General features: G+C 38.2%; 1 protein-coding gene across 4 annotated transcripts in view; it reads left to right on the top strand.

The window, feature by feature from the left end:
* Positions 1 to 14,130, top strand: part of UBE3A (ubiquitin protein ligase E3A) — a 29,139-nt gene extending 15,009 nt beyond the window's left edge. For 2 of the 4 annotated variants that reach the window (XM_080692207.1, XM_080692204.1), the window contains 6 exons: positions 1,544 to 1,749; positions 2,281 to 2,445; positions 3,400 to 3,555; positions 3,652 to 3,725; positions 12,780 to 12,923; positions 13,981 to 14,130. In XM_080692207.1, the coding sequence (XP_080548333.1) occupies positions 1,544 to 1,749; positions 2,281 to 2,445; positions 3,400 to 3,555; positions 3,652 to 3,725; positions 12,780 to 12,923; positions 13,981 to 14,101 (866 nt within the window). In that variant the 3' untranslated portion in view covers positions 14,102 to 14,130. The remainder of the gene's footprint in view (positions 1 to 1,543; positions 1,750 to 2,280; positions 2,446 to 3,399; positions 3,556 to 3,651; positions 3,726 to 12,779; positions 12,924 to 13,980) is intronic. The other 2 variants (XM_080692206.1, XM_080692205.1) reach the window with 2 other exon arrangements.
* The last annotated feature ends 337 nt before the right edge of the window (positions 14,131 to 14,467 follow it).

The raw sequence follows: 14,467 nt of genomic DNA, 5'->3' as shown, positions 1-14,467 counted from the left end.
CCTCAAAGAGCTTTCATTTGAATAGTTGGGGAGACCGGTCTGGAAGTAAAGGATCGGAAGCATTGGTGGTCGTCGCTCCTTGTGAGGAGCTGCAGAGTCGAGCAGGGAAGGCGCCGCCTCTTGGGTGCTCTCAGTGCTGAGCGGTTCTCGCTACTTTAATTTCTGCAGCATAACCACTTAGCTATTGGAGTTTGCTTGCAGTGGAAACTGAGGAAAGTCAAGGAAAAGGTTTCCGTGAAAGGCACATCAGAATTGGGAGGAACAGGGCATAGAATATCAGCATTAAGCTTTGAGAGTCGAGCTGTTACAGCGTATGGATTCTTTGTACCGAATGTACACTGAACTGACATTTCTCTATGCGTGTGTGTGTGTGTGTGTGTGTGTGTGTGTGTGTGTGTGTGTAAAAAGGATTTGGGGTTCATGACAAATAAGGTTAAGTATGACTAATGTTTCTCTTCTAGTCAGTGTTTCTCATTATCAAAAATCTGTTCTGTTTCTGTGTAATTTGCTCACAGTAAACCAGAAACACAGAACTGAGCCCTTTGTGAGATAGGTAATTTCTTTTATGTACTTCATAAGGAATTAGTTTATAAGCTTCAAAGTTTGGTAAACCTTAACTGTAGCTGCTTTTGTGCCTAGAAATGTTAAACAATAGCTATAAAAGTATATTTAGGTTATGTGCAAAAACATTTTTAAAGAAAAAGCATATATTAAGCCATTTGAGTTGATGGTAAAGTAATTGAAATGATGTCAGTGGGAGATCAAAATGGAATATTGTATAAGAGGCATCCCTTATGGTACTCTTCTTCTAAGTCCTACCTGGAACAAAAATAGGCCTCATGGAATCCTTCTGGATTGCAGAATTGCTGTTTGTTTGTTTGTTTGTTTTTTTTAAATATGGAGATAAAAGTAGTGAACTATGCAATTCATACACTGGTTAGTTTAGTTTATTGTTCTTGAGACTAAGCACATGCATTTGTGCCATTTTTCATATTTATTATTTGTCAACTGAAATTTTTAGCACTTCCATAGATATTGCACTTAGCCTGTAGAAAACAAAAAGTTATGTCTACACCATGAAACCCAGGTATGAGTTAGTAATTTTTGAACCAGTTTTTCATGAACATTGCACTAATTGGAACATTAGCTTGTGTTTACAAAATGCTCTGAGTAACCAAGGAGACATTTAAAAATGCCTTTTAATTTTTTAACTTAAACTAAATTGTAAATGAAGGAATACTTAAAAGCTTTCAAAATTCTCATAAACTGATTTTAAAATAGGGTTTAATTTTTAAATTCTTCTCTTGGAAATTTAAAAGTTTTTTTAGGCCTAAGTTTTAAAATAGTATTCAGTTTCACAGTACTAACTGAAAAACATAGTAAAATGTAAAAGATAAAAAGTTCATTTAAAATATTTAAATTTTCTTACACATTCACATGACACATATTTCACATTTGTCATGATTTCATACTTATATTTTTGTTATTCATCAATCTTTAATGAAATGAAAAGTAATACATTTTTAAATTTTTTTTCTTGTAGGTATGTTCACATACGATGAATCTACAAAATTATTTTGGTTTAATCCATCTTCTTTTGAAACCGAGGGTCAGTTTACTCTGATTGGCATAGTACTGGGGCTGGCTATCTACAATAACTGTATACTGGATGTACATTTTCCCATGGTTGTCTACAGGAAGCTAATGGGGAAAAAAGGAACTTTTCTTGACTTGGGAGACTCTCACCCAGTAAGTTTTTTGTCATTTTTATTTAATCTCTAGGTTTTATTTTAAATGCAAACATACAGCTTAATTTATGTCAAATTCTTGTTAAAGACTTTTGTTCAGAATCTTTGTTGATATTTAGAATCCAGTAAGGAGTTTTTATATAACTGACTGCCAGCAGCTTTTGAGTCTGATCATACAGTGTTTTTAAACATCTGCTTTGTAACATGGTGGTGTAAGTGCCAGTAAAATGAGTTGCTTCAGCTCAGGCTGGGTGTTGCAGTGGTGCATCTGTCTCTCTGGTCCACCTCAAGCACTGCGGGGTTCTCATAGAGGGTAGCGTGGAGCACGCGCCTGAGTGCCTGGTGCAAGGTTCCTCCACAGAATGGAAAGCCTGTGGTGGCTGCTTTTCCTCTCTAAGTTATGAACTATTTGGGGGCGGCGGGACACTACCTATGCTTGAGTCTTTAGTAACAGTATTCTGTTTTTCTTAGACTAGTAATGTACACTACGTGTGGTGTTTTGGTAACCTCATGTCTCCATTTCTGTTGTTAGGTTCTGTATCAGAGTTTAAAGGACTTGCTGGAATATGAAGGAAATGTGGAAGATGACATGATGATCACTTTCCAGATATCACAGACGGATCTCTTTGGGAACCCAATGATGTATGATCTAAAGGAAAATGGTGATAAAATTCCAATTACAAATGAGAACAGGAAGGTAATAAATGTTTTTCTATTGTCTTTGTTTTTGGTATTAACAATTTCAAATCCCGTGTGCTTATCATTTTCAAAGGAGTATCTAGTACAGTGTGAAGCAGGAAGTAGTGAGATTCGTGTACATGTGGAGCTGGTGTGAGAGCAAGTTCCTGAGGTCTCAGAGGACTTGGAGTACGGGAGGATGCGTAGCCAACTGGGTGCAGTGCAAAGCATGAAACAGAAGATGGCCGTGGGGGGCTTCAGAGGCGAACAGGACCTGATGGCCGAGTCCTGAGCACAGAACAAGTGACGGTCACATTTAATGCCTGCATCAGTTTCCCGTTTGGGATATAACTATACGTTTTTGTTAACTAAAAAGTATTCATCTGCAAGCAAGGAATAAACCAAAACATAGCAAAAATTCTATGATAGATGCCTTTAAGAAATGTGTTTACATTAATGTGTTTCGATAAAATGCTATACTCACTACGTTGAAATACACGGTCCAGCTTCCACTTCTGCATTGCTGCAGTAGTTTAGCTCTTAAGCAGAATATGAGCTGGGTACTCTGTGAAGCTTTGCAGGCACTGTCCTAGACCTTCGGGTTCCGCCTCGCAAGGTACATCCACGACCTTGCGTCTGTTCCACTTACAGAGGAGGATGTGGTTTAAATGTGTCTGTGATTGTGTACGTACTTGAGAGAGCCTAAAACTTGGAGGCCCCAGCTTTACAATTCAATGTCATGGAATAAAATACCAAATTCAAATTTATGCCTTTAACAGCTTAATATAGACTATCACGGAGAACTGTGAAATTGCCATATGCCTTTTCCTTTGTGTTATAAATTTTGAATTTTTAAGGATATTTTTGAATATTTTTCTCTTTAGAAAAGTAAACAGAAAAGCAATGCAGCCACTAGCTTATTTGATTAGTATGGTAGATTCTAAGAAGTTCTTGTGTTTAATGTTTTCTGCAGGAGTTTGTCAATCTCTATTCTGATTACATTCTCAATAAATCAGTAGAAAAACAGTTCAAGGCTTTTCGCAGAGGTTTCCATATGGTGACCAATGAATCTCCCTTAAAGTACTTATTCAGACCAGAAGAAATTGAATTGCTTATCTGTGGAAGCCGGGTAAGAAAGCTGATGTTTGCAATGAAAAAGCATATATTGATTTGTTGTTTGTAATGATGTAATGTAGATGTTAAGATATATTTTTTGACTTTGCAGAATCTAGATTTCCAGGCACTAGAAGAAACTACGGAATATGACGGCGGCTACACCAGGGACTCTGTTCTTATTCGGTGAGATGCTTGATTCTTAAACTGAAGCCCCTGTTCACGAAAGAAGTGTGCGTGCTGTATGCTTTTGCCCATTTGTCTCCGAGTACTGCTTCCCAGATGCAAATGCATTGTTTAATATAATCTTTTCAGTTTTATAGCTAATCTTATGATTTACTTCATGAATCATGTGTTTAAGTCTGATATTCCTGGTGACATGGGAAATGTACATTCTTTTAGTTATGTCCTTAAGATACATATATACAAATATTTCCAAACTAGTATTTTCACTAGTGTTCCCCAGGCAGTTCTATCCGCTTCCAGTCATATGTTCCTGCTATTTCTTTTTCTTTTTCTTTCTTTCTTTTTTTTTTTTTTGGTGGTACTGGGGATGGAACCCTTCTACCTCCGGGCCTTACTCCCAGACCTAATTTTTTAATATTTTTATTTGGAAACAGGCTCTCTTAAGCCAGGAGGCTGGCTTCGAACCTGTGCGATCCTCGGGGATTATAAGTGTGCACCACCATGCCTGGCACTGCTATATCTTTTCTACCCAGTGTTCTCTACTTCTCTGTACTACCCTCTTTTGTCCTAAAACACATAGTCCTCTCCACCCCCTGCAGAGATTGGTGAGAGGGTCAAGAGATGCCCTTAGGACAGACACCCAATAGTGGTGTGAGGTGAGGAGATAGGACACACTTTCCTGGAATGTGCTTATTCTAGGACTCAAGTATGTGTAACCACCAGAACAAATATTAACACCAGTAAAAAGTAATATTCATGTTATTTCATATTAAATTCCTAATTTTTGTCCTGTTCATTTTGGTTTATAGAAAGTTACTGGTGTCTCCTCTTTCTGGTGCGTTGTCAGGCATTTCTAGTAGCAGCTGTGATTGTATTTGCTCTTATCCACCAACTATACTGCTACAGTTTCAAGGATTCTTCATAAAAAGATTGAGATAAAACATGGTTATAGGATAACACTTGTTAGTCATATAGCAGTGTCTCTCTAATAATGGTTACAGATAGGATTTCTAACAGTTACTGTGGATAAAGTAACATTGTAATGAATGTTTGAGTATCATGGAAAGTATATGTGCTTTTTTTTTTTTTTTTTTTTTTTTTTTGCACTTGGTATTGAACCCAGGGGTATTCTATCTCCAAGATACAACCCCAGCTCTGTTTCTTTTTAATTTGCAAACAGGATTTAACAGGATTTTACTATGTTGATGTGAGTCTCAATACACGTTGAGACTGTCCTCTGGCCTTTGATCCTCCTGTCTGAGTCTCCCAAGTACTGGGATTACAGGTGTGGGCTGCTGTACAATTTTTTTTTTGGAGGGGGTGGTGAAACTGCTTCATAGGTTTTGGTTTATATTTCTATCTAGAGACACTTAAAGATTAGTTAGGCTAGGCATGGTTGTGCACGCCTGTGGTCCCAATACTTAGGAGACTGAGGCAAGAGGATCACAGGTGTGTGGCCAGCCTCAGCAACTTAGTGCGACTCTCAGCAAACTAGGAAGACCTTGTTTCAAAACAAACACTTCAAAGGGCTGGGAGTATAGCTTGGAGGTAAGCACCTCTTGGTTCAGTTCTCACTACTACAAAAAAGCAAAAAAGATTCAGTAAGGGCTACAAAATTGTGGTAGTGGAATTCTTTATCTCTCTTCCTTTTATTATTTGTATCAGACAGGATAAATGTATCATTTTTTCATTTAGAAATTTTCAAAATAATACGATATTCTAAGCTCTGTTATACTAAATGTTATCTTTGGTATTCTTGATAACTTGTGTTAATGTTATATAACAAGATTTGAATACAGTGAAATATACAGAATTTAAATGGACAATTAAGAGTTTTTTGAAAATTATACACACACAGTATATCTGAAATACTGAAATATAAGTGGTGTCCATTGCCCTCGAATCCCTCTACTTCGCAGCCACTGTTTTTATTGTTGTTATATTAGTTTTATCTGGATTTGAATTCCATTTAAATGGAAAAATCAATCCATGCAATTAAGTATATGCTCTTTCTGCATTCATATTTACATCAGAAGAGATTTGAGGTCCCTCTATGTTATCACATTAATTTGTATTTCATTGATTTTTATGGCAGATTAGTGTTTAGTTAGATGACTATACAGAGTTGTTTATCTGTTGTCCTGTTGAAGACAATTTCCCCCAGGTGTGGGGATATTATAAATAAAGCTTTATACAATCTTACTGTGGAAGTTTTGTCATTTCCTTGGGCACACAGAAGATGGGAGGAAGCGGAGTCATGCAGGTCCACATTTATATCCTTGAGTGACTGCAGAGGCCTGTCGCGTGGCTGCCTGCATCGCACCGCAGCCGCCTCCATCCTCCACGCAGTTGCCCATGCTGCAGCTGGCGCTCCACACAGGAGTCTCACTGCACTGGCGTCTGGCGGCACTGAGCGCCTCTCCACGTGCTTCTTGGCTGGTCGAACCTTCATGGAGTTTCTCTGTCATTTGTTATTAAGTTTTGTCTTCCACTGGAAATAGGGTTTTTCTTTTAACTATATATACACTTTTATAGATAAAAGGCCCATTTCTAATATGAACCCATTGAATTGCTTTGCACTTAGAAATCAGTTACACGTGAGTTCTCTTTCTCCTCTACGGATTTGCTTGTTCTGTTGTCAGAATCTGAGTGTGTTGATTCCTGTAGCTTTACAGGCTTCAAGTCAGATGCCATCAGTCTCTCAACTTGTTCACTGTGCTGGATTGATGTGGCTATTTTATTTTCATATAAATATTGGAATCAATTTATTAACTTTTCTATAAAGAAGGGGGAAAAGTCTACTGAGATTCTGGTTTGTGCTGTTTTGGGTTGATTAATATGAAGAGAATTACCATTTTAACATGTGGATTTTCCCAGACTTTGAACATGGCATATCTCCATTTATGTAGATTTTTATTATTTTTGATTAGCACCATTTTGGAGTTTTTAGTGTTGAAATTGTGAATATTTTGGTTAGGAATTCATTTGAGTATTTTGTTTTTGATTCTGTTGTACATGTACTTCTAATTGCAGTTTTTCTTTTTTTATTAGTATCTTGGAAAAATAGGATCTTTATATCCTGTGAACCTTACAAATTATTGGTTCTAGTGGTTTATTTTTAATATACTCGCTTGGGCTTATATGTAGTCAAGCCATTTACAGATCAAGATTCATTTACCTGATTTTTCCCAATCTTTAAGCCTTTTATTCTTGTTTCTCTGTCACTCTGACTGGCTAGACCTTTGAGGAGGTAGACTTTTTTAAGCAGAGCATACATTTCAGAGGTGTTTGGGTTTGGTTTCAGAGGTATGGTAGGAGTTTCTTGGTTTCCTAGTACATATTTACAAGTTTTTCTTACATACTACTGAAGACTGTTGAGTGTGTAATAGCAATATGCCCTGAAAGAACTATATACACACTTTTTTCTTCTTTTCCTTTTTCCCTTTGTGTTTGGGGGGGAGAAGGAGCATTCTACCTGCTACACTCTCATCCCTACTTTATTTTTTATTTGGCAAACAGGATCTTTCTAAGTTACAGAAGGTGTTGCTTCATTGCTGAGTCTGGTTTTCAACCTGAGATCCTCCTTCTATCTCAGCCTCCAAGTTCTGGGATTATGGGCATGAGCCACCATGCCTCACTCTCTCTCTCTGTATGTGTTAATTAAAAATACTTTACTGCTGATCCTCTGAGCCTTCAGGTCCTAGTCTTTTTGCTGGTGGAGGGTTTTGTTATGATGTCGATGGCTTTTAAGAGTGATCAGTGTGGTAGCTGCTGAAGCCTGGGTTGCTGGGGCAGGTTCTTAAAAGATGACAACAGGGCAAAAGTTAGTTGATGCTTCCTTTACAGAAGATTTCTCTGAAGCATGGTGCATTATCTGACAGCATTATGTACATGGTAGAGCCACTAGAGAACTGTGCCTCTGCCTCACCAACAAAGCGTCGCATCATATGCCTCACAGCTCCTTGACTGGGTGCATTCCCATGCAAGACATTTCATTCATTGCTCATCTCTTGGGTGTGTAAAGTCTGATACCTGTTATGATTTGATCATCGTCTACAGTAGTATGGTTCCATCTTCCAGTCCTCACTTGTGATTCTACGTATGCTTTATTGCAGTTCTGTTCCTTCACTGATGTCTTAAACCCTCAAAATCATCCATGTTTTTGGAATCCATGGGTGATACTTTGACTTCTTCTCTTCGATCACGAGTGTTTTTAATGGTGTCTACCAGTGTGAATTCTTTGTAGGTTTTCCACTTTTCCCCTCCTCCTCTTGTATGTGTATGTGCAAGCATGCACTGTGCGTGGGGGTGGAATCAGGATTGAATCTGGGGCTTCACACATTGTAGACAAGCACTCCACCACTGAACCACAACCCCTACCCCATCTAGGGTTTCAGTTTACTTTTCCCAGATAGATTAGAGGAATCATTGTCTGTGGCAGTGGTAATATTACAAGGTGTGTTTCTTAATGAGACTTGAAAATTCTCTTTTTGATCCATCAGCTAGAGAATAAATGTTGCTCTTGCAGGCATGAAAACAGCATTCATCTTACTGTACATCAGGTATGTCAGGTGACTAGGTGCACATCGGCGCTCAGCAATCTTTTATTTCAGCCTACTATTGCGTATATACATACATGTATTGATCTATTTCTGGGATTTTTCTCCCAGGTTATCAGGTTATGTTTTGTGTATTTTGAGCACATTGTTTGGTATTTACTGATTTAGAATCATTATGTTGTCTGGATTGTTTATCATCATTTAAAATTTCTCTTTTATGTCTTATAATTTGATTTGCTCTGAATCTGATATTACTGACCATTCCTGTTCTTAAAATGAATCTTTATATACGTTTTCCTCATCAGTTTACTTTCGACTTATATTACTGAACTTGAAATCAATTTCTTACAAAAACCATACATTTTTAGAAATCCATTCTGTCAATGTCTATCCTTTTCCTTTCTTTCCCCTCCTTCTCTTTCTTTCTTTCCTTCCCTCCCTCCCTTTCTTCTCTTCTCTTTTCTTTTCTTTTCTTTACTTTCTTTTCTTTCTTTCTTTCATGGTACTGGGGATTGAACTTGGCTATTCTAACTCTGAGCTACATACCTGGCCCCATTTTTTAGTCTTTTATTTGAAACAGGTCTCAATAAGTTGCAGAGGGCCTCACATGAAGTTGAGATTGGCTGCGAACTGCAATCTTCCTGTCTCAGGCTTCCAAATACTGCAAGTACTGGGATTACAAGCCCGGCTAGTGTCTTCCTGTATGTATGTGGGCCTGGGGATGGAACCCAGGGGCATTTGATCTCCGAGCTACATCCTCTGCTCTATTTTTCATTCTTTATTTTAAAACCAGGTCTCACTGAGTTGCAAAGGGCCTCACTAAGTAGCTGAGGCTGTCTGCGAACCACGGTCCTCTGGTCTCAGCCTCCCGAATGTGTGCGCCACCACGCCCGGCTTAGTGTCTTTTTTATTTATTTATTTATTTATTTATTTATTTATTTATTTATTTATTTATTTATTTATTTTTTGGTGGTACTAGGGTTCCTGGAAACCCTTCTACCTCCGGGCTATACTCCCAGACCCATTTTTATACTTTTTTTAAAATTTGGAAACAGGGTCTCAAGCCAGCTGGTTGGCTTCGAACCTGTGTGATCCTCCTGTTTCCTCCTCCCAATGTCTCCGCCTCCCAAGTGCGGGGATTACAAGTAGAACAGCTGCGACTGTGCTCCGAAGCTTGCTCAGCTGGAGCTGTGCGCTGGGGCCCTTGCCACGCATGGCGCCCAGCCATTGCCTCTTCCCCCACTCCTGAGCCTTCCCTCTCCTCGTCGCGCTGTCCGGCCTCTGACAGGCAGTGTCGAGTCGTGCTCAGTTTCTGTGTGTACCCCCGCAAGGCTCGTTCTCAGTCTCTTCTCCCTTTGTCCGATATGCCTGTTCTGTCATCTCGCTCTGCTATGGAGCTCACCCGTGACTCTTCTCTTTGTGTTTTCAAGACTGTAATTTCCATTTGGCTCTTTCATACCTTACCCTCTTTCCTGGCTGAGGCTGTTTATGGCTTCATTTCTCAGCAGTAGAGCTTGTCATATCCTATCGGGGCATTTCCGTGGTGATGCACTGAAAGCCGTGTCAGGTAATTCTCCCATCTTCATCATCTCTGTCGGCATCCGTTGGTTTTCTTCCCTCCTGTGATTCCTGTTCTTGCTATTACAGCTGGCTTTTGTATTAAATTTGAACATTTTGGCCATTACGTTATGAGACTCTGGGTCCTGTTTAAGTCTTTACTTTAGAGGCATTCACTTTGCTGAGGTTTGGCATGCAGGTCTTGGCTCACTTCTGTGGTTGTGGTTCCACTGACAAGCCTAGTGCTTGAAGGCTTTGTGGTGCCCTGTAGGCTTACTTAATTAATTTCTTCCACGGGGCTCCCACTGCCCTTGCTGGTGCTTGAGTCAGCGTGTCTGGTCTGAACTGTGTCACTGAGCGGGGGCAGAGTACCACACCAGTATCTGTGACCACAGCAGTATCTGTGCCCAAAACCTCCTTTCCCTGGTACTGCTCCTGACCAAATGGTGTCTTTGGGCCAGGAGGTTCCTCTGAGGCTTATAGTGGAAGGCTTTTAGTTGATTGACTGATGAAAAGTAGTGTCTCCCATGAATGACAGTGGAGTGGACATGGCAGCTGGGGAGGCCGGGAGGAGAGGAGAGAGGTGTGTCTACTTCTGCCATCCTTCTACTAATATGTTGCTTTTATTGAGGGTCATAACCACGGCAATATAAGATATTCTTAATCACAAGCAATCATGGGATGAGTCAGGGAATAACACCAAGGTAGCCAAAGATGAATTAGGGAAGGAAAGGGTAAACAGGGAAACTGCCAGGGTCTTTGCTTGTTGGACAGGGTTCCTAGTTACTGGTGCCATTTTGTCCTTGGAGACTTGTCTGCATGCAAACAGTTCCCTCTTGGGCGAGCAGTTTGTGCCCCTCCCAAGCCAGCCCAAGGTGACCTCAAAGCAGATGACCAGCTGCTCCCAATAGAGGCTCTAGTGAGAGGAGAGCTCTACCAGGGCCAGAGCCAGAGCCTGTCTGGGGAGTTCCAGGCATGGCCTCATTCCTTTTTTTTTTTTTTTTTTTTAGTGGGCAGTACTGGGAGTTGAACTCAATGCATCTGTCTCTGAGCTACACTCTCAACCCTATTTAATTTTTTTGTTTTGAAATAAGGTCTCCTTAGGATGCTGAGAGTACCCTAACTTGTTGGGATGCTCTTATCAATCCCCCAAGTATTAGGTGACAAGTATGCTCTATGTTGCCCAAATATCATTGCTCTTTGATTCTTTTAAGATATTTCTTCTATCTTATTATTCTCTAGGGCATTACTATTTTTGACCACTTTTTTAAAGTTTAATTTTGGTTTTTATATTTGACATGATTGTTTTTATTTCTAATTGCTCCTGAGTTCTATTATACATCTTCTAAAAACTTCTTTTTCTTCAGTTTTTGTTTTCTAATTTTATTTCTGATTTAGATCTTTAATAACTTCCATTACTTTAAAAATTATTTTAGCTTAATTTGAAACACTAGTTTTCATATTTTATATGAAACTGATGAAAGTGATGGGCCTCGTGCTTGTTGAATTGCCTTTTTTATTTCTTCACCTCATGTATACGTGAACTTTATATTTTCCTTGGTCTGGTTCATTTAAATGTTATTTCCAATCATTTCTCCTCAGTGTGAAGTATGTTTTATTTATTTATTTTTTGTAGTACTGGGTATCAAACCCCATTCTACTTCTGGGCTCTCCCCTCAGCCAGGGTCTTAGTAAGTTGCAGTAGGGCCTCACAAAGTAGCTGAGGCTGGCCTTGAATCTGCAGTCCTCCTGTTTCAGTCTCCCAAGTACTGGGGTTACAGGTGTGCACTTCACTTCCTTGCCTGGCTGTGAGATAGGATTTAGAAAAGGGTTTTGTTGTTGAAGAGAGGCTTACTGCATCATGTGCTATTTGTAATCATCTACAAATTAAATTCCATAGAACTCTCTCTAGCTGTGAGCCACTTTTCTCAAATTGGCCTATATATTGTCCAGTACTACGACAATTTTAATATTGTCTTGTTCCTAGAATATGTGAAATCCAGTTTCCTTCTAGCTGTCAGGGCTTTGTTCTTGTTCACTTTCCTCTTAGATTCATGGAGGATTCCATATTGCCTATTTTTATTTTGGGTCTTTGGGTTTCACATGTAGGTGTTTTTGTATGTTTGTGGTTACAGGGGATTAAACCCAGGGGCATTCTACTCCTGAGTTATACCCCCAGCCCTATTTTATTTTTATTTTTCTTTACTTGGAAACAGGGACTCATTAAGTTGCAAAGGGCTTCACTGAATCGCTAAGGGTGGCCTAGAGTTGGGGATCCTCCTATCTCAGCCTCCCAAGTACTAGACTTTGCTGCCTTTTATGGAACAGATTGGGCAGAAACTAAGCAAAAGCAAAATGTCTGCTACCATCATCTTCTCAGAATCTCTTTCTTACATTTTTCCATCTGATTTTACTAGCTCTCGGTATTACTTGAGTCCACATTCTCATGGCTGTGATCTCAAATACCTGACAAGCACAACTTAGAGGAAGGAAGATGATTTACTCACAGTTCTGAAGATTTTGAGTCCACATTAATCTGGCTTCCAAACTGTAGCTGGGCGGCAGGTACTTGGAATAATAGTGGTATGGAGAGAGGAGGAGAGAGCTATTATCAACTCATATAATCGGGGAAGAGAGGAACAGGAGGCTAATATCTCCATAATATGCATAATCATTACCTGTTGTTAGTATTCACCGTTTTTTTTTTTTACAGTTGTAAATATTGTAATGATGAACGTAAGTCTTATTTCCTTACCAATATCTTAATATAAATATACCTAAGTAGAATCACGGTACCATCAGGAATGAATCTTTAGAGCATCTAATAGTAATTTTCAAGTTGTTCCCTAATATTATTTTAATACGCTTTGTAAGTTCATATTAGTGCTAGTTATAATGAATGCCAAAGTAAAATTAATGTTCTATCTTTTCTCATTAGGGAGTTCTGGGAAATTGTCCACTCATTTACAGATGAACAGAAAAGACTCTTCTTGCAGTTTACAACAGGCACAGACAGAGCACCTGTGGGAGGACTAGGAAAATTAAAGATGATTATAGCCAAAAATGGCCCAGACACAGAAAGGTAACTGTTAAATTGTTGTGCTCCATATCCACTGAAAAATCCTGCATTTCATATAGCACACATGAAAACTGTCCTGGTAGCTTACGAGTACTTTTTCTAATTTAATAGAGGAATCTCCAAATCACAGGAGAGAAAATTTTGCTGTCATTGTTTGTGGAAACATTTAAAAAACTGGCTTAGTTAAAAATTATTAGGGTGTTCATACTGGTTTAGAATTTTTCAAATTAGTATAGTTCATTCTTTTTTGGCTTACAACTTAATTGAAAGTTATATTTTGTAATAATCAATTTAGAAAGGTTAAATTGTAGATTAAGAAATTGTTCAGCGTTAGATTATGCTAGACACTTCAGTTATATAATTTTGGCATTTAGTTGTATTTGCTCCCCATTGTATAACTTTGGTTTTTTTTTATTTTTTTTTTAATGGGATTGATTGGTATCATACCTGGGCCGTATCATATTTAAGGGTTTAAATGTATAGATATATTTTCATTAACATAATATCTTAAAATAATAATATTTATTATATATTACATGATACATCATATGCATTTCTATTTGGTATAAAACATTTTTATAGTCACATTGCTGACATATTTCTAATAAGTATTGAAGAGCACAGATTTTGCAGTTTTTAAACCAGATTTGAACATTTCCTCCACCTTAGAGCAAGTTACTTTACTTCTTAGTGGCTTCAACTCTAAAGTGGCTTTAGTGGCTTTGTACATTGGTTGTGAGATTTATTTAAATGAAGTTACAAGGGTGTTAAGTACCTAAAACAGTAGCTGATAGGTTATGATAACTCAGAGGATGCAATATGTCATCATCGGAATCATCATCATCATCACCACCACCATCTTATTAGCTTTGATATATAATGTAAAGACATACTGATTCTTGGTAGTTGCACATCAAAAAGTTAATAAGGACATGCTTTAACGTATGGTCATTGCAAACCATCTCACTTATATATACCATCTAAAAATAGGAGCATTTTATACTGAGCATGTTTCCCATGACTTACTGTTTTCCTGTTTTTCCCCTTTCTCTCTATTTAGGTTGCCTACATCTCATACTTGCTTTAATGTCCTTTTACTTCCGGAATATTCAAGCAAAGAAAAACTTAAAGAGAGATTGTTGAAGGCCATCACATATGCCAAAGGATTTGGCATGCTGTAAAACAAAACATAAACAAACAAAAACAAAAAAGGAAGAAAAAGTGAAAAAATTAAAAAAAATTAATAAATTTAATAAGAGGGATAAATTTGGTGGTGATAGTGTCCCAGTACAAAAAGGCTATAAGATAGTGAACCACAGTAGTCATCTATGTCTGTGCCTCCCTTCTTTATTGGGGACATGTGGGCTGGAACAGCAGATTTCAGCTACATATATGAACAAATCCTTTATTATTATTATAATTATTTTTTTGCGTGAAAGTGTTACATATTCTTTCACTTGTATGTACAGAGAGGTTTTTCTGAATATTTATTTTAAGGGTTAAATCACTTTTGCTTGTGTTTATTACTGCTTGAGATTGAGCCTTTT

This window comes from Muscardinus avellanarius (genome assembly GCF_963383645.1).
Source record: "Muscardinus avellanarius genome assembly, chromosome: 3".
NCBI lineage: Eukaryota > Metazoa > Chordata > Mammalia > Rodentia > Gliridae > Muscardinus > Muscardinus avellanarius.
Note: the sequence above shows the minus strand (reverse complement) of the source record. Positions and strands in the feature narration are given on the sequence as shown.